Below are 17,396 nucleotides of genomic sequence, written 5' to 3'. Positions count from 1 at the left end.
AGCTTATGGTAGGGCTGCTTGCTTCCACCTTCCATCCTTCTACAAGTATGACACTGTATCCATCTTCCTCATCTATGCAACCCTCCCCTCCTTCACCCACTAAACCATCTTTACCTTGGTCTCCACAACGCCTTCGACATTCTATGGTGAGATACGGCCGAAAATAGAAATCTTTGAGGGGCTTTTATTTACTTGCCCTTTCTTCCCACGAAAACCCCCATTGGCTCTCTTTTTCAGCCGCCCCCTTCCTTCAGCTGGCTCCCGCATTCCTCCTTAACTCTCCCCCACCAACACCCACACCGACACCAACACCTGAAAATTTCTACACCTTGCTACCTCACGACTCTCTTTCCCTCAAGCATTTTTAGTAACTTTCAACTTCGCTTCTACCTTTCCTCCAATTCCACTCTCATCTCGGCTACAATGCCTCTAACTCGCAAATCCACCGGAATCAAGCCATCAACCACCTCCACGTACTCCGCTGGAGGTGAAAAAAGTCTCAAACGCCCGAGGATCACCAAGCCTATCTTTATGGAAGTTGGTCCGAAGTTCGGCGGAGGAAGGGGTAAACGTCAAACTTACATGATACCTGGCGACGAGGATGGGGAGGGTGGCACCCCGGCCGGAATTCGTGCAAACTCTCAGTTTTCCAGCGCCTACGCCATTAGATCGCCACCTCATTCACCACTCCATGTTACCTCCGTTAACACTGGCACGGTAATAAGTACGGAATCCCCTCAATCTGATGATCCATTGTCGAATTTAAATGCGCCAACTATTGCCGAAACACGATCTGCGAGACGCACCTTAACCAGAAAATCCGTTTCAGTTCTCTCCACAAATACTAATGAGAATGGTTCTGTAGCCCCACGCTTCTTTGTTCCCTACGGCCCTGGCGATGAGCATAAGAAGAAGAGACGTCTCGACTACACACAAACCGCAGACTCATTGGATTACCATGATAGCGCTCAGGGCATGTTGGCCGAGAGGCTCTCTAGGAGTAGATCGAGGTCTCTTGGAAGGGATCTTGAACCCCCTAATAATAGTGTTGTCGGCGAAGAAAAGACCTCTATTTCTCTCTCGGGGGACACCATATCGTCCTCATCGTCTCCGCTGTCGCCTTTGCCGTCGTCGAGCAGGTCTTCCCCTATTTTGATCGATGGCGATTCTCCCCAGAAAGCCGATCCTTCAAACGATAATGGATCCAACACGCCGTCGCTAGTTAACACTGACCCCACTAACGGCGATGATAGCCTTTGCGGGCCTACCGGAGGGAAGGCTAAGGCACCCCCCGTCCCCAGTTGGAAGACTGGAGAAGAAAAGAGAGGAGGAAAGCGCCCGGTAACTTTCAAGAAGGCAACTTATGGTACAAACGGAAAGGGTGGATATAGCACTATCCCGTATGCTAAAGAGCTTATGAAATCTCATCGTATGCCTTTCCCCAAAGCCCCCAGAAGAATCATTCTAACTGAAATGTAGCCCCGTTCAAGTTAAAGCCAAGGTTGTCGCAGAGGGAGTGTAATATAGATATGCCCTCCCTTTATTGTTTGGATAATTATTGACGAGATATCGCAGCCTTCGCACGTGCGTTGTCCCGGGCCGAGAAACGCCAACAGGAACTTCAAGAGGAGTCAGAAACGGTGACTACGCCTACAGCTGCCCCGCGTGTGGGAAAACGTAAGGATAAGACTTCAAAGAGATCTAGCCGCCTACTCCTTGCAACACATAAGCGTGATGGCGACCTATCTCTAGAGGGGGACGAAGAGGCTGTGGCGGAATCCTCATTCATCAATCCCCGTGAGAAGTTTGGTAAGAAATCGTGTTTTACATCCGCCTTGAGATTTGCTATTGACTTGGGCATAGGTTTCGGTGTTATGAGGGAAGTCAGTCTTAAGAGACTTTCGGATGATGATCTTGATGGAGATGATGATCTTTCGAGCAAGTCACCGGGACCGGCAATTGAGGGACGCAATCTTGCGCAATCGCCCCCGCCGGGTGCTGAGAAGGGTGTATGCCAGGGATGTAACGAACCTCTACCTACCGGTTTCCTCGATACCTGGAAAAACGGGAATTTCAGCGAAGGCCATATACCGATGCTCGAGTGGATGGACATTTGTACTGAGCATAAAGCGGTGTCTTTGAGAGAGGAATGGATGGAAAGGGGTTACCCTGAAATCGATTGGAAGGGAATGAAAAAGAGGATCGAAACCCACTACAAGCCTATCAAAGCCATTGTACACGGAGAAACTGAATCCCCATTCATGGCCATCTTCAAGCAGCAAGAGAAGGATGTCAGAGGCAATCCCATTCTCCTCATTCAAAAAGATCATCGCTTGCAATATCCTGGATACTACGGCCCTCGCGGGGCCAACATCATGTAAGCTTTGTCGGAACTATTCTTTGGCATATATCTTGGATATATTTGCTAACAAGCTAAATAGGCTACACTGGTTGCTTCGCCGTTTTGGCAATGAAATCACCACGCGCAATAATGAAACATCTAACCTGGCTCATAGTAGCGCTGCGGCATTCGTTCAGGCTGTTCTCGTCCCTGAGATGGCCGTCCGCCTTATCATGGAGGACATGAAAATCACTGAAAAAAGGGCCCGCGAAGTTCTCGAGGAGAGTCGCAGCATCGGCGAAATCCTGAATCTCCAGGATTACCAGGAAGATATCTACGGTACCGGTGGAAATTGGGTTGACGTGAATAATATCAAAAATTAAACCACATCTGCTATGCCATTCAAAAGGGGGATGAGTAACTCTCGTTCCCATATCCAAAGCAGCATGGTCGGTCTTGTTTGCTTTGTTTCACATTCCTAGCCTCAGGCTCTCATGAGGTTTGGTGAATTTTCCTTGTTTAGCGGCGGCGGACTCATTGTTTTATACATGTCTTATGTTTGGGCGGTAATTATGCTTTCTCTTTAAATCTGTTATTACTAGAAGCCTTCAAATGTGTTATAGCCCACCTCATGTATCTTGTACTTTAAGTCTATGTACCGCCTATTCACGACTGCAATGCCAGTCATAGTACTTTTAACAAAATAAAAAAAAGTTGAGAAAACTGGGCTTTTAACGTCATTGAATACTTTGAATCTGCCACCTTATCGATAAGCATATTCCACGTGGGTTATGCACGCCAAGATCCGCCAAACTTTATCTCAACCTCGGGACAGGGTCTGGTATCATCTGATAGTGTAAATTTAGTTCGCTATCTTTATTCATTTCTCCTTCCATCCCCACCTCACCCGTTCTAGCAAGCAAGCAGTCGGGCGGCGCGACACCACCACCGGCAACCACAAGAAAAAAATGTCATTAAACACCCTCCTCTCATCCGCCTACTCCCCAGCCATCACCTCAGAAGTCCACTCTTCGATAACTTACAAACCCCTGCATCTCCACCCAAATACCCTCCCTCCCCCTCCTCCCGCGCCGCCATCAAAACCCCTAACAGCAACCCAAAAACGCGCTCAAAAAATCCACCAAATTCCCAAATCCGTCCCACCCACTACGCTCCGCGCTCTCCACGCCCTCTGGAGCGACTACGCCACCGATCTCCTCCGCTCCACCTCCTCCTCAGCTGCGGCGGCGCAGCTCATGGCTAGCGCGGAATTCGTTGGCGCGAGGGTCGAGGTTGTCCGGAGTGCTTGTCCAAGCCTTGTGGGTATTGTGGGGGTTTGTGTGATTGAGAGGAGGGGGGTTGTGTATATTGCTTGTGAAGAGAGCGGGAGGGTTAGGGGGGCTGGGAAGGGGGTTTGCGTGTTCCGGATCGAGGTTGGGGGAGGGAAAGAGGGACAGGGAAGGAGGGTGTTCGAGGTGCACGGGAGGAGGTTTTTGGTTAGGCCCGGGGAGAGGGGTGGGAAGAAGTTCAAGGGGAGGGGAATGTTGGAGTTATAGATTGTGTATGGGCAGCATAATGGTTCTCCGGGGGGCTGTATCATCTGGCTTTATACACATCCTCACAAACCTTCCCATATTCTTTTTTTACCATAAGCCCGCCAGTCAGACCGGTGACTCCCTCACCTCTATATATCATATCTATTAGCGAACAACCCGAATCACACGCCGGTCCACCCCACACCAGATACACTCCCACAGCTATCCCAAATATAAACAGAAAATTACCACAGCAAGCCAGGTACGATACTATCCATTCAACCCCGCACCCCCGAAGAAGAAAAAAAGAAGAAAAAGAAGCTGTATACCGTAGCAACCCATGATGCCGGTATTCCCAAGTAGTTGGGCAGTAAAGTTAGGCCCGGGATCCGCTGTAAGGGGCGGCGACTCATTGTGCTGGTGCCTCTTTTGCATAACCTATGCTCGGGGCTACTGTACTACTGTAGAAAGGAAGGAAGGAAGCGTGATTGATGGCGTAGGCGGAATTAGCAGTTAGTGCTGTGCAATAACATCTTGATTCGCCGGGAGAGGATAAAGCGCTGGTACATGTTCACCACATAATAATAATAATAATAATAATAATATAATTGATTCAACACTCAACCATATATGTAGGCGAGCACAATAACCTCCCGAGATTCTACTACCGGTATTGCCGTGTCGTGACACTACTGGCACCAGCCCAATTTCAGTACACAAAATTCAACTTAAGAATTGATAAAGGCATCCCAATCTATCCAACCATCCAGAATAACAAATGGGTAATTTTAATCCGAGAATGAGAAAAGTGGAGAGTGGAAAATGGAAACCGAAAAGATGAGCGAATGAAAATAAATGAAAAAGGAAAGTCAGAGCACAGAAACATAATTAAGGGAAAGAGTAAGGTCAAATTCCCTTCCAAGCCAACTTCGCGATGTGATCCGTCTTCTTCTTCGTATGCTTCACAAAGCCCAAGAAGCGCATTTCCGCGAGTGATCTGTAGAACAGTGCCCTTCATGCCAACGTTAGTTACCAGACCTAAAGCGGAGCAGAAGCAGAAGCAGAATTGGGGGGAATACTGAGCAGTCGGAACGTCAAATTCCTCTTCTTCGCCGGCAATAACGGAGTAAAAAGCGCTCCAGAGATCGTATATGTTGATCAGCGCGCCGGACTCCAGGTATAATCGGTATATGATGCTGGCGGGGGGTTGAGTTCCCCTGATACCGACTTCATCCCCGTCGGCGGAGGTGCAACACGAACAAGCGAGGTAGTCCTGCGGTTGGGACAACCCGCGCTCAATCGTGGAGCGGGGTTTTGGTGCAAAGACCTGCCTACTGTCAGCATCTATCTATAAACATAGGTGAAGGAGGGCTAACAGCACTATGCGGAGACCTCAAGTCGTAAAAGAAGACCTCGTGCAGGAGTACATTTTGCAAGCCGTGTTGACTAGAGTTGAAATTAGTCGTGAGGTATGATTCGGCGATGGTATAGACCTGCTGGACTAATGCCGAATACTCAGTATCCTGCTTGGTCAACGAAGACTTTTGCTCGCCGAGTCGGACTTTCTTCGAGACGGCAGTCCCTCGTAAGGTATTATTCGTGATGTCAAACTCGCTAATTAAGTTCTTTTTTCCTCCAGAGGCTTCTGCTTCCTCGACTAGCTTTTTTATCTTCTCCTGCAAAGGTCTTAGAGGCTCAGTGATAGCTGGTGTTTGGATCTCCTGCATGACCTTTTCAAGGAGATTGAGTAAAGTGGTGGAATTCATTCGCTTCAAAGACATTAGAAATTCCCTGACGGAAGGACTGGTTTGAAGCTCTCCGGAAAGAGCTTTCGAATACAGTTCATAACGTGGGGCATTGTTCTGGATTAATGTACAGCTGCGCCCAATCTCCAAGAATGTCAATGCCTGGCCTAGCTCGATACCGTAATTTCGCGACTCCGGAATTCTTTCGGCAATGGCGCGACGAACATAATTGTCATCGGTAAGTAGCTTGCGGACCTCACCGACTTCCTTTGCGGCCATCTTGCCTTCTACATATCTCCTAAAAGACGGAACGTTTCTGATTGCCTCCACATGCTCAGTAGATAATACCTCTCCAAGACCATCGGTGTTATCAATAAATCCAAGAATAATGCTTAGAGGATTGGCGTAGAAGTGTGACATGTAGGCATACTTTTAACTGTTAACAAGTTTCTATTGTGCATTCCAGAGGAGAATTACCTTCAATGCCGCCACAAAGGCTTGTATGCTCTGAGTGTGATCCCTGTACCGTTCAAGGAGGAAATCACAGACAGACGCCCCAAGCCTGAGAACAGCTTCATCGCTTGTCATAGAGTCGTTAAATATCTGGGCAAGGCACTCCTCAGCCCGTTCGACATCAAACTTATTTCCCCTCATGAGACGAATCGTCGATTTCGGAAGCTTATCGTGAAATATCTCCACTGAGGTCGCAATACCAATCAGAAGTACAAATGGTATGCGATCCAAATATGAAATAAAAAGCGATATTAAATCAGAAAGAATACCGCTGTCAAAGGCTTCAGAATCTTGCACCGCAACGGTGACCTTCTGACCCTTGTGTAATTCACACCAAATCTGCAAGATCTGTAGATCGTAGTTGAGTAATTTCGTGCTCTGCGATTGGGTTAGAGAGAAATCCATCTAGGGACCCCATCCACCCTACCAACCTTGCGAACAATATCCTCTTCTTCGTCATCTACGCCTTCATCTTGTTGTGTAGCGTCCCTGATCAATTTCCTGAGAATGGTCTTTAAGTTGGTAGCATCTTTAGAGGTCAGGACCACAACTGGTCCAGTCCTATCCTGACTCCGTATCCGTTGAGCTAGCTGTTCGAATAGCAGCTCGTGCGACGCAATGTTTGGACCGGCGAGAACAAGCGCTGTGGGGATCTTCCCTTCGTACCTGTTGGACTGTAAATATGCGGTTCTCAAAAAAAAAGGTAGTTCCAATTACTTCTCTGGCGTAGCATCCTTTACAAAAGTTGAAACGTCATCCAGAGTCTTGCTATTGAAAGAATCCAGAATAGCCTATATCTCTATCAGCGCAGGTGGCCGAGGATTGCTGTCCATCATAACCTCACCTTCGTTCTCTTTTCTTGCGCCTCCCAAAGTTTACAATACGTCCGGTATCTGAGCTTTATGGTACTCTCTGTCTCCTTACCATCTAATAGCACAGGGAAAGGACATTTCTCTTCCTCTACAACTGCTTTCTCCGTAGCACGTTGCTTGCCTTTAGTCTTCCGGTGCTTTGTCGGCCTATCCTCTTCGCCGTCCAGAGTGAAAATGTAACATCCCTAACACACAACCTATGAGTTAGATGGGTGCCAATAGCAGCACATCAAGCGGAAATACCTGGTGCTCCTTGGGGTCGAATTCATCAACGTAAACTTCTTCTGGCGGAGTTGACTCCATGATTTGTCGCGTGGATTGTTGAGGTTTGGGCGCAAAGTTCGGGCAGACGCGTCGGAAATCCAGACAAACTTGAGCCTCACCTTTGGCATCTCAACCGCCAACCCATAGAAAATGTAGGAGAATAGCCCAATCAATCCTAAGAAATAGCGTTCTTAACATGAGAGCCATTTGATTAAATTAAATTATTTTTGTCATACTTTCAGATCTCTCCAAACTTGCACCTGTCGGGTACCACATGACACCGGCATCGCACCACGCGAGTTCAGGCATCAGTTCAGGCAATGCCCGTTTCTCTACCATTCCGACTGCTAAGCTCCAATAGCGATAACGATACCACTAGACCACAACACCCATACCAGAAGTCCCCGAATTACAACAAAGTCACAGTATAATCAAAGCCTAGCTGCAATATATATAAAATGTCACCATTATCACCCACCTCAACAGTACTTTGCTCCAAGCTCCGACAAAGACTCCCAACTAACTCATCCCCCAGAAAGCTCTCGAACGGCTACGGGCGTATGTCCCCCCGCCAACTATATATTCGTCCCTTCCCATGTGCCGGCGGGCAGCAGTGCTATTACTGTTATTTGCGGACAGGGCTGGCGAACTATGCATAGTCTTGACGGTTCGTAGTGCATCGCTGCGTACATTCGCGGGCCAAGTTGCCTTACCTGGAGGTATTGTAGGCGCAGTCATACAGCTACCCCCATCCTTATGCTTCTAAAAATTATTACTAATCGAACTTATAGGAAGAGCCGACCGCCCGGACGAGACACCAGTGCAAACTGCCCGGAGAGAAGCTTATGAGGAGGTCGGCCTCCCGCTAGACTCTCATCCGTTCCCTTCGCAGGTCTCTGTGGAACATTTGACAGAGCTACCGCTGTTCCAGGCGGGCACAAATATCGGCGTGAGGCCGTGCGTAGCATATATGCGTGACATTACCAAGGGTCTGGCAGCGGATGTCGATGATAGCCTTATACCAAAACTCGATCCTCAGGAGGTCGCCAGCGCTTTTACCGTTCCACTGGAACGCTTTCTAATGAATGACTACGATGATGATGATGGTGCAATGCAAGGATTGGACGGCGTTCCATGGTATAACGGGAATTGGTTTAGTTGGGGCGGGAGGAAGTGGAAGTAAGTTTACATCCCAACATCCATTCGCTACAGCGAGACATTTATTTTCCGGGTACTACAAAATAGGAATCATGAATTCCAAGCACCAGTATGGAACGGAACCAAGCTTCTGCGATACAAGGTCTGGGGGATGACGGCGAGGATTCTGGTTGACGCCGCGAGAATTGCATACGGGAGGGACCCAGATTTCCCTTCCCCGAAATTTATTGGGGATGAAGACTTTATTGCGTCCTCTTTTGCTGCAGGAGAAATGGATGATGTAAGATCTGGAGGATCAGGGAAAGGACAAGAGAATCTTTAGATTAGATGTCGAAATTTTGAACTTTGCTTCTGAGATTCCTGCCCAGCTGTATTGTGGAAACTGGAGCCACAGCTAGCTGAAGTGCGTCTGGCGGATTGTGCGTATTATCCCCCCGTGGGTGTAATACCAGCGCCTACTTATGAACATCGTGATATGGGATAGCTACCCCAATTATGCCCTAAGCATAAAGTTTCACTGGTAGAATAGGTAGACCATACGAGTGCGGGATGGGAAGTTTATTCGTAAGATGGTGCATAATATTGTGAGCACGATATTGTACTTTGAATCCCCAAAACATTCACCCCAGTTATGACTTGGAACTTGGGCCGCTCATCTGCTAACATAAGCGGAGCTCTTGCTTATTCAAAAGCCGCTCCAGAAAGCTCAAATTGCAAAATCCTCTCCTCAACTTCGGAATTCCCGAGTGACCCCTCATGTGCCAAGCCACGACAAAGCGTCATCATCCACCCCGCCACAGTCCCACCAATCCTCATTTCAACACCCTCACCTTACCTTATGAGCCTCACCCAAAGTGAAATTTATCACATCTTCGCCCTTGGTTACGAACACCCTCCCACCACCGTCGAGCATACATAACGGATCCATCACAGGCTTTGAAACCATGGATTCCTTCAACTCGATCCAATGGCGAACCACCTTCGACGACGAAGAAGAGCCCTCCCCCCCCCCAAGCACATCTGGCTTCCCCAACGGAGAGGAACCGCAGGCAGGCCGTAACACGGACAAAATAGACATGACTGGAGTGGGCAATGGAACCCTGGAGACCAAAGTTTCAGATCCGCAAACGGAGAATGAAGGGACGAAGGATGCATTTGTTTCATACTTGGTTACCACAAACGTAATAGGGCAAATTTTTGAGTTTCTGTTGCGAGGCAATGGCTGATGAATGAACCTCCGGACGCTTGTAGACAGACTTTCCATCGTTTCAGAAACCACTGGTATCAGTGCGAAGGAGATTTACGGATTTCGTGTTTATCTGGACGATGCTGACGAGGGAGTTTCCTGCTTGTGCGGTTCCACCACTGCCGGGGAAGCATAAGATGGGTGATTATCCCATATAGGACCTTCAGATTCTACGAGTCTAAGCTAAATAAGCTATATAGAATATGTACGAGGGGACCGCTTCGGTCCGGATTTCACAAATCGCCGTGCCAATTCCCTCAGCCGCTTCCTCAACAGACTAACACTTCACCCTGTCCTCCGCCGAACAAGCCTCCTAATGGTGTTTCTCGAATCCCCCGACTGGAATGCCCACATGCGCTACAGACCCGCCCGAGGAGCGCCCAACAGCCAAGGTGAAACCGGCGGGGTATTCGAGGGCCTGACGGACACCTTCCTCAACGCCTTCAGCAAAGTTCACAAACCCGACAGGCGCTTCATAGAAGTCCGTGATCGGGCAGACAAGCTGGACGACGACCTCATGCACGTGGCAGCCATAATCACAAAGGTGGTCCGACGAGAAGCGGACCTCGAGGCAGACTACTCCGACCTCTCCAAAGAATTCCTCAAACTCCTAGATTTAGAACCGGAGCTCATGGGGCCGGTGAGCAGCTTTGCTGCCGGCGTCCAAAGCACCAGCAGCGGCCTCCGGAAGCTAAAGGAGCACACAGACCAAGACTACCTCGGCAGCCTTAGGGACTTACAGAGCTACATCGGCGCTCTAAAAACACTCCTGAAAGCTCGCGAACAGAAGCAACTCGACTTTGAGGCACTAACAGACTATCTCAACCGCGCCACTACAGAACGGGACCAGATCGCCTCCGCACCCGCCGGCACAACGGGCCTTGGGGGTCCCACCGGCTTCCTGCGCAGCAAGATCGAAGACGTGCGCGGCGTCGACCACGAACAGTCCCGCCGCGACCGCGTCCGAAAACTAGAGCTGCGAATAAAAGAGCTCACGCGTGAGTCGGAGAATGCGAGGCAGGTCAGCGAGGCCTTCGACGAGGAGGTCATCCGTGAAGTCACCGACTTCGAGCGCATCAAGAGCTGCGAGATGAAGGATACCCTAGGCGGCCTCGCTGCTGCTAATGTTGAGTTTTATAAGGGCATGATTGAGAACTGGGAGAAGATGTTGAAGGAGGTGGAGGATGGGGAGCGGGAGCGATAGGTAGATGGATAGATGGAGAATGGATGGGTGGTAACTTAATGAAGGTATGGATGGGAGTAATTGGGGAAATGGGAGGGTCATGGTTTTTTTTTCTTCACGGACTTATCATAGCTTTGAATTGTGTTCCGGCCTTGGCTAACGGACGAGTGGAACGAAAAACAAAAAAAATTGGGCTTTTCTTTTTCCGCGTGATTGCTCATGGGTGGATGGGTTGGGGTGAATACTCACCGTATGATACTGTAGCACACTGTAGTTACTCTATGATACAACAAACGAAGTATTTTTATGATACGATACACTTTTGATCGCTGTAAACTAGGCTAGTGAGTAAATTGCTTGCAATAATACATCTATTAAGCCCCAGCAATCCCATTCTAATGTGCTGCTGTTGGGGCGGGGGAAAAAGTCTTAGGAAACTCATCCACCATACTTGTATCATTGGAGAAACCCCCCCCCCCGAAAACCCGGCAAAACAACCTGAAGGAGATAATGAATCTCATACCTCCCGCTCCTCCAGCGCAGCAGCTTCCTCTTCCTCCTCCTTCCTTATCCTAGCCTCAATCTTCGCCTTCTCCGCAGCCCTCATGCGCATGAGCGTAATACTCTCGTAATCCGGACTCTGCGCGATGGCACTCCTGTTAGACGGAGATCCTCTCGGTGTCCCGGAGAAGCTAGCAAAGGAGGGAACCCTATTGAGTTTAGGATCCTTGGTAGTGGTAGTGGTGGGTCTTGCTAGGGTGGGTGGTTTTGGGGGGTCTTTTGGAGTTTGTTGTTTCGGCTTGGGCGGCGGTGGTGTGTGGGGTTCGGGGGTGGGGTGGTAGTGGTGGTGGTTGTGAGAGATGTCTGGTTCTTTGCCGCTTGCCCAGACGAGGTCTTTGAGCCGTGAGTCGAGGGGGTCGTGAAATGCGGCGTGGGCGGCCACGATGGAGGTGAAGACTATCAATGCGGACTTAAGCTTCTTTTCCTTCTCCGATTTTGTAGGCGGGACAACGCAGTCCTGTATCGCACCGTATTTTGAGAATATGCTGCGGAGGTGTTGCTCGTCGAAGTGTTCGTTTCCCTTGAGCTTCCAGCGGACTCTCAATGTGCGATCGATTTCTGAGAATCTACTCCCGCCATTGCTTCCCCCATCCCCATCGGCCATGGCCTCTCCTTCCTCCTCCCCTCCCTTCTCCTCCTCCTCCACCGCAGCCCTCATCGCCCCCTCCCTCTTCCTCCTTAACTCTGCTCCTTCAGCCCTCAATTTTTCCAACTGCCGGCGAAACCGCTCCTCCGCATCCTCACCGTCAGTTCTAGCCTTCTTAGCCCCTCTTTCCCGACTCTCCAGTTCCTCCTGCATCCGCTTGCGATTCACATCGAATGCCTCATTCCTTCGTTTTCGCGCTAACCGCGCATTGCGTGCGTTGTCGTATACTGCTCGCGTCGCCGGGTCTGAGAGGACATCGTAGGCTATTGATAGGAGGTAGAATATCTCTGCGGCCTCGGGGGAGGGGTTCTTGTCTGGATGCCATTTTAGGGAGGCCTTGCGGTAGGATTTTCGGAGGAGGGAGGGGGTCAAGGGGGTGTTGGAGGAGGGGAGCTCGAGGAGCTCGTAGAAGTCGGTTTCGCTGGTGGCGGCGTAAGACGCTGCATCGGATTCTGTGGAAGGCATGATTGTGGTAGTTGAGTGGGAGGCGGTTGAGGTGATGGGGAAGGAAATAATGTGTCAGAGGAGGATGAGGAGGATAACTTTATCATACCGGTAGTCCATGACTTGTGCGTACTGTAATTGGGCTTGGCAGGGCATGATTGATTCAGATTGGGGCCTCGGACAAAAAAGTGGCTTGGGTATGGTACAGTATGATAACATTTAGACTACTTCGAGATTGAAGGGCTCCTAGACTACTCCCATGCTTCTACTGTATACAATATCGGGTGTATCTCGTCATAGCCTAGAATACCCCCCAACCCTCTCCTCAACTTTAACTTCAATCCTCCCATCCTCAAGCTCAACTCCATCAACACTAACCCCCGCAGTAATAACGTCTCCAGGCACAACATTTCCCACTCCTTTCGGTGTTCCCGTAAGCACAAGGTCATCCTCCTCGAGTGCAAATACCCCACTAACATGCTGCAGAATTTTCGGAATATTAAATAGCATCAGACCCGTATTATCATCCTGCTGGATCTTCCCATTAACCTCCAAATGCAAACGAACATTGTGCGGATCCGGGATCTTATTCTTAGGAATGAAGTGTGATACCGGCAGGAAGGTCTTGAAGCCCTTGGATAGTGACCATGGAAGACCTTTTCCACGTGCTGCTTGTTGCCCTGGGGTCGCCTATCCATTAATATAAAAAAAACTCGTGCTACAGAATGGGAATAACTAAGTGGGTAATAAGTGAAATACAATTCCGGGCAGTCATATCTATCCCCACACAATACCCCTTGACAGCATCCAATGCCTCCAGGGGCTGAACCTCGTCAGCTGTTCTCCCAATTATCACCGCCAGCTCGACTTCGTAGTGAAGATCCGCCCCGCGCGGAGCAAGGATCGGCCCCTGCCCCGGATGCAGGATGCTCGTTGCTGGCTTGAGGAAGTAGAATGGTTCCTTTGGACGCTCATTGCTGAGCTCCTTTATGTGATCCGCAAAATTGCGGCCGATGCAGGCTATCGAGCGGGGTTTGGAAATTAAGGGGAGCTGTTGGATCAGTGAGAATTAGTAGGATTTTAACTGAGTACTGTGAGGGAATCGAGTAATACGACTTACCCTTGTGAGTGGCATTTTCGGTGCGCGCTATGGGGAGGAGGACGGGATTGAGGATGTGATGCTGTGATGGGTTCACTTGCCGGTATAATGTGGAGGGAGTCGTGATGTTTATTAGGAGGAAGTTGGGATGGTGTGGATATGATAGGATATTGACATCCGCTGTGTATGTCCGGAGAGAGTATATGCCCTTCCCCAACCACCTTAATGTTACTTGTACTCCAGGAGCATGGTGTTCGCACAGCAACTAGTCTAATTGTAGAGGCATAATCTATCCAAGTATGGTTCCACTCACCATAAGTCTACAACCAATAAAATATCGTTTCAAGATACACGCAATTCCATAAGCCTGAGGTATTGGAAAATATAAATTTTAGCTTAATACTATTAACTAAGCCCTCCCCCGGCAGCCTGCTCCACCATAATTCTACGCAATCCGCATATAAAGAGACCAGCAAAGCTAATGATGTGAAGGAAAGCATGCAAGCAAAGAAAAAAATTGGTGTCTTCGTCAAAGGTCATGAAATGTTGTCATCGTCGTCATATGATTTTCCATTCAGGTATTCGAAAACTGCCCCTTTAGGGAGAAAATGAAAACACAGTCCTGTCCCGATGTGATAGCCGATTCCCAACCCAGATGAAGAACGCATACAGAAAGAATCAGGAAGGACTAAGACAAAAAAAGAAAAGGAAATCATAAACCCGGAACGGGAGAAGGTCATAGGAAACCAGGTAAAAAAAAAAGAAAAAGAAAAAAACTTTTATTTAGTTGAAATTATGAAAATTGTTTAGATGAGATCAGCAACATTCCTAAGGGTATCTTTGTTAGCAAAGCCGGGCGCAGGAGCAACGAAACTTTTGGGGATACAAACATTGGCATCTCTTCGATTTGGGTAGAATAGAATTGCTCAATCTCACGCATCATACGGACGTCGTCCTAAAAATCGCACATGGTTAGCTTATCGCAATCGTAAATGGGTATGATTGGAAGCATACAGCTGTAACAAAGTTGATCGCAACACCCTTGCGGCCGAAACGACCACCACGACCAATACGATGGATGTAGTTCTCCCTATTTGCAGGCAAGTCGTAGTTAATGACGAGAGAGACTTGTTGAACATCGATACCACGGGCCAAGAGGTCAGTAGCAATCAACACACGGGAAGAACCAGATCGGAACTCCTTCATAATGAGATCTCGCTGGTGCTGATCCATATCTCCATGCATAGCGGAAACGGTGAAGTCACGGGCAGTAAGCTTCTCAGTGAGCCAGTCAACCTTTCTACGGGTGTTGCAGAAAATAACGGCCTGGGTGATTGTAACCGTCTCGTAGAGATCGGAAAGTGTGTCGAGTTTCCAGTCTTCTTTCTCAACAGCAATGTAGAATTGCTTGATACCTTCGAGCGTCAATTCGGCCTTCTTGACCAAGATGCGGACAGGATCACGCATGAATTTAGTGGTGACCTCAAGAACATCCTGAGGCATGGTGGCAGAGAGCAAAACGACTTGGGTGGATTGGGGAAGCAATTGGAAGATATCGTAAATTTGCTCGGTGAAACCACGCTAGAAGAAATATCAGTACCTGGGGGCGGTGGGCTCTGAAGTTAAGAGTTACAAACCGATAACATTTCGTCAGCCTCGTCAAGGACGAATAGCTTGATAGCATCAGTCTTCAAAGCGCGGCGCTGGATCACGTCATGGACACGACCAGGAGTACCGACAACGACGTGCACGCCGTCTTGAAGAATCTTCATGTCCTCGCGGACGACAGTTCCCCCGATACAGGCATGGCACTCAACATTCATGAAATCTCCAATAGCAACAACAACCTTCTGAATCTGTTGAGCGAGCTCACGGGTAGGGGCTAGGATCAAAGCCTGGCATTGCTTGACAGACAAATCGATCTTCTGAAGAACAGAAATCGAGAAAGTCGCGGTCTTTCCAGTTCCAGACTGGGCCTGGGCGATAACATCACGGTCTATTCAAAATTAGATTTTTAATAAAATAATCATAGAAGAGGTGACAAGGAAAAAAAATAGAAAAGAGGGGTAGAACACACTATTAATGACAGGGAGGATGGCACGCTGTTGGATGGCAGAGGGACGCTCAAAACTAGAAAAATATTAGCAGAACGCCCCGCGCTAATGGCCGAGCTGATTCTGTACCCATATGCGTAGATGCCTGTGAGAGAACGAAGTTAGGTCATGAACATCAAACAAATAGATAAAGGTAGGGAAAGAAACTGCTCGGCAGTTTCTGTGGATGCACAGCACAGTGAATACTACGATGCAGGGAAGGCCCAATCTGCTTACCTCTGAGAAGCTCAGGTTTCAGATCCATACTATCAAAGTTGTCGACAGTCTCATCGTAGTTGGACTCAATTTGTCCCTGCATAAGAGAATTGTGAGTGTCAAGTTCATGTGCAGCGGTTGCCCCGCAGTCAGCGCCCCGCAGCGCCGCATGGCAGAAAAAGCGAAGACAACTATGGTATGCCACAAAGGTAGGGGGAGGATGTGATTCAAACAGGATTTCCTACTTCAACATCCTTAAGTCCTTCTGTAGCCATGCTGGGCAAGGTGTAATAGAGGAGTGGAGAGGTTTTTCGAGCGGTAGATGGTAGTATTTGCTGCTTGTACGGGTAGAGTCCGTTAGCGATGGTGGAATGAGGTAATAGAAGAGGAGTGTGTCTACCAGTAAAAGGTATCTGTAGTAGTCCCCTTATAAGAAGGAATGAGTACTACGGATGGTGGTTATTTTTTCTTGATGCGTTGTGAAAATTTGTGGTTGATGGTGGGGGAGAGAAGAGAAGGACGAGACGAGAGGGGCAAAATATGTAGGCTGCGAGGGGTGCAATTTTTTCCCTCGCTCTCTCACACTTTGAGCCATCCGCCACTTTGTCTGTGTAGTGGCGCTAGTCCCATAAGGACCAATGTGAGTTCCCCACAAAAGGCATCTCAGCAAACAGTCACCCATGACCTAAATTTCGTCAAAGTCTCCCACCACCATCATGCTACTGTACCGCACTCTACTCATGGTCTCATACGGTACTGCATCGCACGATAGATCAGGACTGGCGTCTCACAGCGCCATAAACTTTGACGGGCAGCTACCAGTGGGCAATGATTCTTAAGAAAAGGCTCCATAATACTGTATGTATATCAATAATTATATATCCTTTGAAATCACGACCTGGATATAGTGAACCTTCCCAACGCAATTCGTACGAAAAAAATAATAGTTGTGAGTATACGAGTACCGAATATTAGTTAACTGACTCACACACTCTAGTGCACGCCAAACACTAATTAATAGTCCCCTAATCAGACTCGATAAGGATCACACAGCCACTGTCCTCCAACCCAGTCATACAGGAAACGCACTTTGGTTGATACAACCCAGCCTCTCTATCCCTATGCAAGATCTGGTTGCCTCTCGCTGCGTGAAGCAGGGCGACTCGTAGAAACCTTAGGGAGATCACCCGCAGGCCCAGAACAACCCACCGCCTTCAGAAGGGCGAACAAAATACTCGACAATAACCTGACCCTTCCTCATATTCGGCCCCCCCCCCATGACCCCCAGACCCCCACGACCCAGAGAGCCAGAATCTAGAGCCAGAATCTGAAGGCGCACCATATCTCCAGGTCTTAACCTCGCACTCAGCCTCAGCGCCTGTCTTGATCGTTACACTATATCATATCAATCTATCGCTCACTCATGTCTTACGCAAAGAGATATGGCATACCTTTCTTAACCTGCACTCGGAATTGAATA

The 17,396-nt window shown here is 48.7% G+C and overlaps 8 protein-coding genes; 4 read left to right on the top strand and 4 right to left on the bottom strand.

Moving 5' to 3' along the window:
- Positions 1-52: 52 nt before the first annotated feature.
- GSTUM_00008770001 (uncharacterized protein) lies at positions 53-3,064 on the top strand. XM_002840266.2 has 3 exons: positions 53-1,429; positions 1,576-2,377; positions 2,442-3,064. Exons 1-3 carry the CDS (start codon positions 424-426, stop codon positions 2,722-2,724), a joined length of 2,091 nt encoding a protein of 696 aa, XP_002840312.1. The 5' UTR covers positions 53-423; the 3' UTR covers positions 2,725-3,064.
- Positions 3,065-3,309: 245 nt separating this feature from the next.
- On the top strand, positions 3,310-3,897 carry GSTUM_00008769001 (uncharacterized protein; the record flags this gene model as incomplete). Its single annotated transcript, XM_002840265.1, has 1 exon — positions 3,310-3,897. One exon carries the CDS (start codon positions 3,310-3,312, stop codon positions 3,895-3,897), a length of 588 nt encoding a protein of 195 aa, XP_002840311.1.
- Positions 3,898-4,485: 588 nt separating this feature from the next.
- Positions 4,486-7,309, bottom strand: GSTUM_00008768001 (uncharacterized protein; the record flags this gene model as incomplete). XM_002840264.2 has 8 exons in its annotated part: positions 4,486-4,888; positions 4,956-5,203; positions 5,253-6,050; positions 6,099-6,512; positions 6,566-6,800; positions 6,852-6,925; positions 6,979-7,191; positions 7,250-7,309. 8 exons carry the CDS (start codon positions 7,307-7,309, stop codon positions 4,783-4,785), a joined length of 2,148 nt encoding a protein of 715 aa, XP_002840310.1. The 3' UTR covers positions 4,486-4,782.
- Positions 7,310-7,652: 343 nt separating this feature from the next.
- On the top strand, positions 7,653-8,779 carry GSTUM_00008767001 (uncharacterized protein). XM_002840263.2 has 4 exons: positions 7,653-7,755; positions 7,806-7,989; positions 8,062-8,449; positions 8,516-8,779. The coding sequence occupies exons 1-4, from the start codon at positions 7,729-7,731 to the stop codon at positions 8,748-8,750; spliced, it is 834 nt and encodes a 277-aa protein (XP_002840309.1). The 5' UTR covers positions 7,653-7,728; the 3' UTR covers positions 8,751-8,779.
- A 491-nt stretch (positions 8,780-9,270) lies between these two features.
- Positions 9,271-10,878, top strand: GSTUM_00008766001 (uncharacterized protein; the record flags this gene model as incomplete). XM_002840262.2 has 3 exons in its annotated part: positions 9,271-9,609; positions 9,680-9,815; positions 9,875-10,878. Exons 1-3 carry the CDS (start codon positions 9,373-9,375, stop codon positions 10,876-10,878), a joined length of 1,377 nt encoding a protein of 458 aa, XP_002840308.1. The 5' UTR covers positions 9,271-9,372.
- Positions 10,879-10,962: 84 nt separating this feature from the next.
- On the bottom strand, positions 10,963-12,567 carry GSTUM_00008765001 (uncharacterized protein). XM_002840261.2 has 1 exon: positions 10,963-12,567. The coding sequence occupies exon 1, from the start codon at positions 12,527-12,529 to the stop codon at positions 11,375-11,377; it is 1,155 nt and encodes a 384-aa protein (XP_002840307.1). The 5' UTR covers positions 12,530-12,567; the 3' UTR covers positions 10,963-11,374.
- A 235-nt stretch (positions 12,568-12,802) lies between these two features.
- Positions 12,803-13,643, bottom strand: GSTUM_00008764001 (uncharacterized protein; the record flags this gene model as incomplete). Its single annotated transcript, XM_002840260.1, has 3 exons — positions 12,803-13,188; positions 13,268-13,559; positions 13,629-13,643. 3 exons carry the CDS (start codon positions 13,641-13,643, stop codon positions 12,803-12,805), a joined length of 693 nt encoding a protein of 230 aa, XP_002840306.1.
- Positions 13,644-13,980: 337 nt separating this feature from the next.
- GSTUM_00008763001 (uncharacterized protein) lies at positions 13,981-16,511 on the bottom strand (the record flags this gene model as incomplete). XM_002840259.2 has 10 exons in its annotated part: positions 13,981-14,435; positions 14,498-14,562; positions 14,622-15,188; positions 15,245-15,603; positions 15,685-15,737; positions 15,791-15,806; positions 15,938-16,013; positions 16,162-16,251; positions 16,317-16,342; positions 16,367-16,511. 10 exons carry the CDS (start codon positions 16,509-16,511, stop codon positions 14,414-14,416), a joined length of 1,419 nt encoding a protein of 472 aa, XP_002840305.1. The 3' UTR covers positions 13,981-14,413.
- Between the last annotated feature and the right edge of the window lie 885 nt (positions 16,512-17,396).

Source organism: Tuber melanosporum (assembly GCF_000151645.1).
Source record: "Tuber melanosporum whole genome shotgun sequence assembly, scaffold_5, strain Mel28".
Lineage (NCBI taxonomy): Eukaryota > Fungi > Ascomycota > Pezizomycetes > Pezizales > Tuberaceae > Tuber > Tuber melanosporum.
This window is presented reverse-complemented; position numbering and strand designations above follow the sequence as displayed.

What these genes read in the sequence shown, in the direction of transcription:
- GSTUM_00008770001 (XM_002840266.2), top strand. Translation starts at nt 424, where the DNA reads ATGCCTCTAACTCGCAAATCCACCGGAATCAAGCCATCAACCACCTCC. An exon ending in AGAGCTTATGAAATCTCATC is followed by an intron (nt 1,430 to 1,575) that starts GTATGCCTTTCC and finishes GAGATATCGCAG; the next exon opens with CCTTCGCACGTGCGTTGTCC. An exon ending in CCTCGCGGGGCCAACATCAT is followed by an intron (nt 2,378 to 2,441) that starts GTAAGCTTTGTC and finishes CAAGCTAAATAG; the next exon opens with GCTACACTGGTTGCTTCGCC.
- GSTUM_00008767001 (XM_002840263.2), top strand. Translation starts at nt 7,729, where the DNA reads ATGTCACCATTATCACCCACCTCAACA. An exon ending in CATTATCACCCACCTCAACA is followed by an intron (nt 7,756 to 7,805) that starts GTACTTTGCTCC and finishes CTCATCCCCCAG; the next exon opens with AAAGCTCTCGAACGGCTACG. An exon ending in TGGGGCGGGAGGAAGTGGAA is followed by an intron (nt 8,450 to 8,515) that starts GTAAGTTTACAT and finishes ACTACAAAATAG; the next exon opens with GAATCATGAATTCCAAGCAC.
- GSTUM_00008765001 (XM_002840261.2), bottom strand. Translation starts at nt 12,529, where the DNA reads ATGCCTTCCACAGAATCCGATGCAGCGTCTTACGCCGCCACCAGCGAA.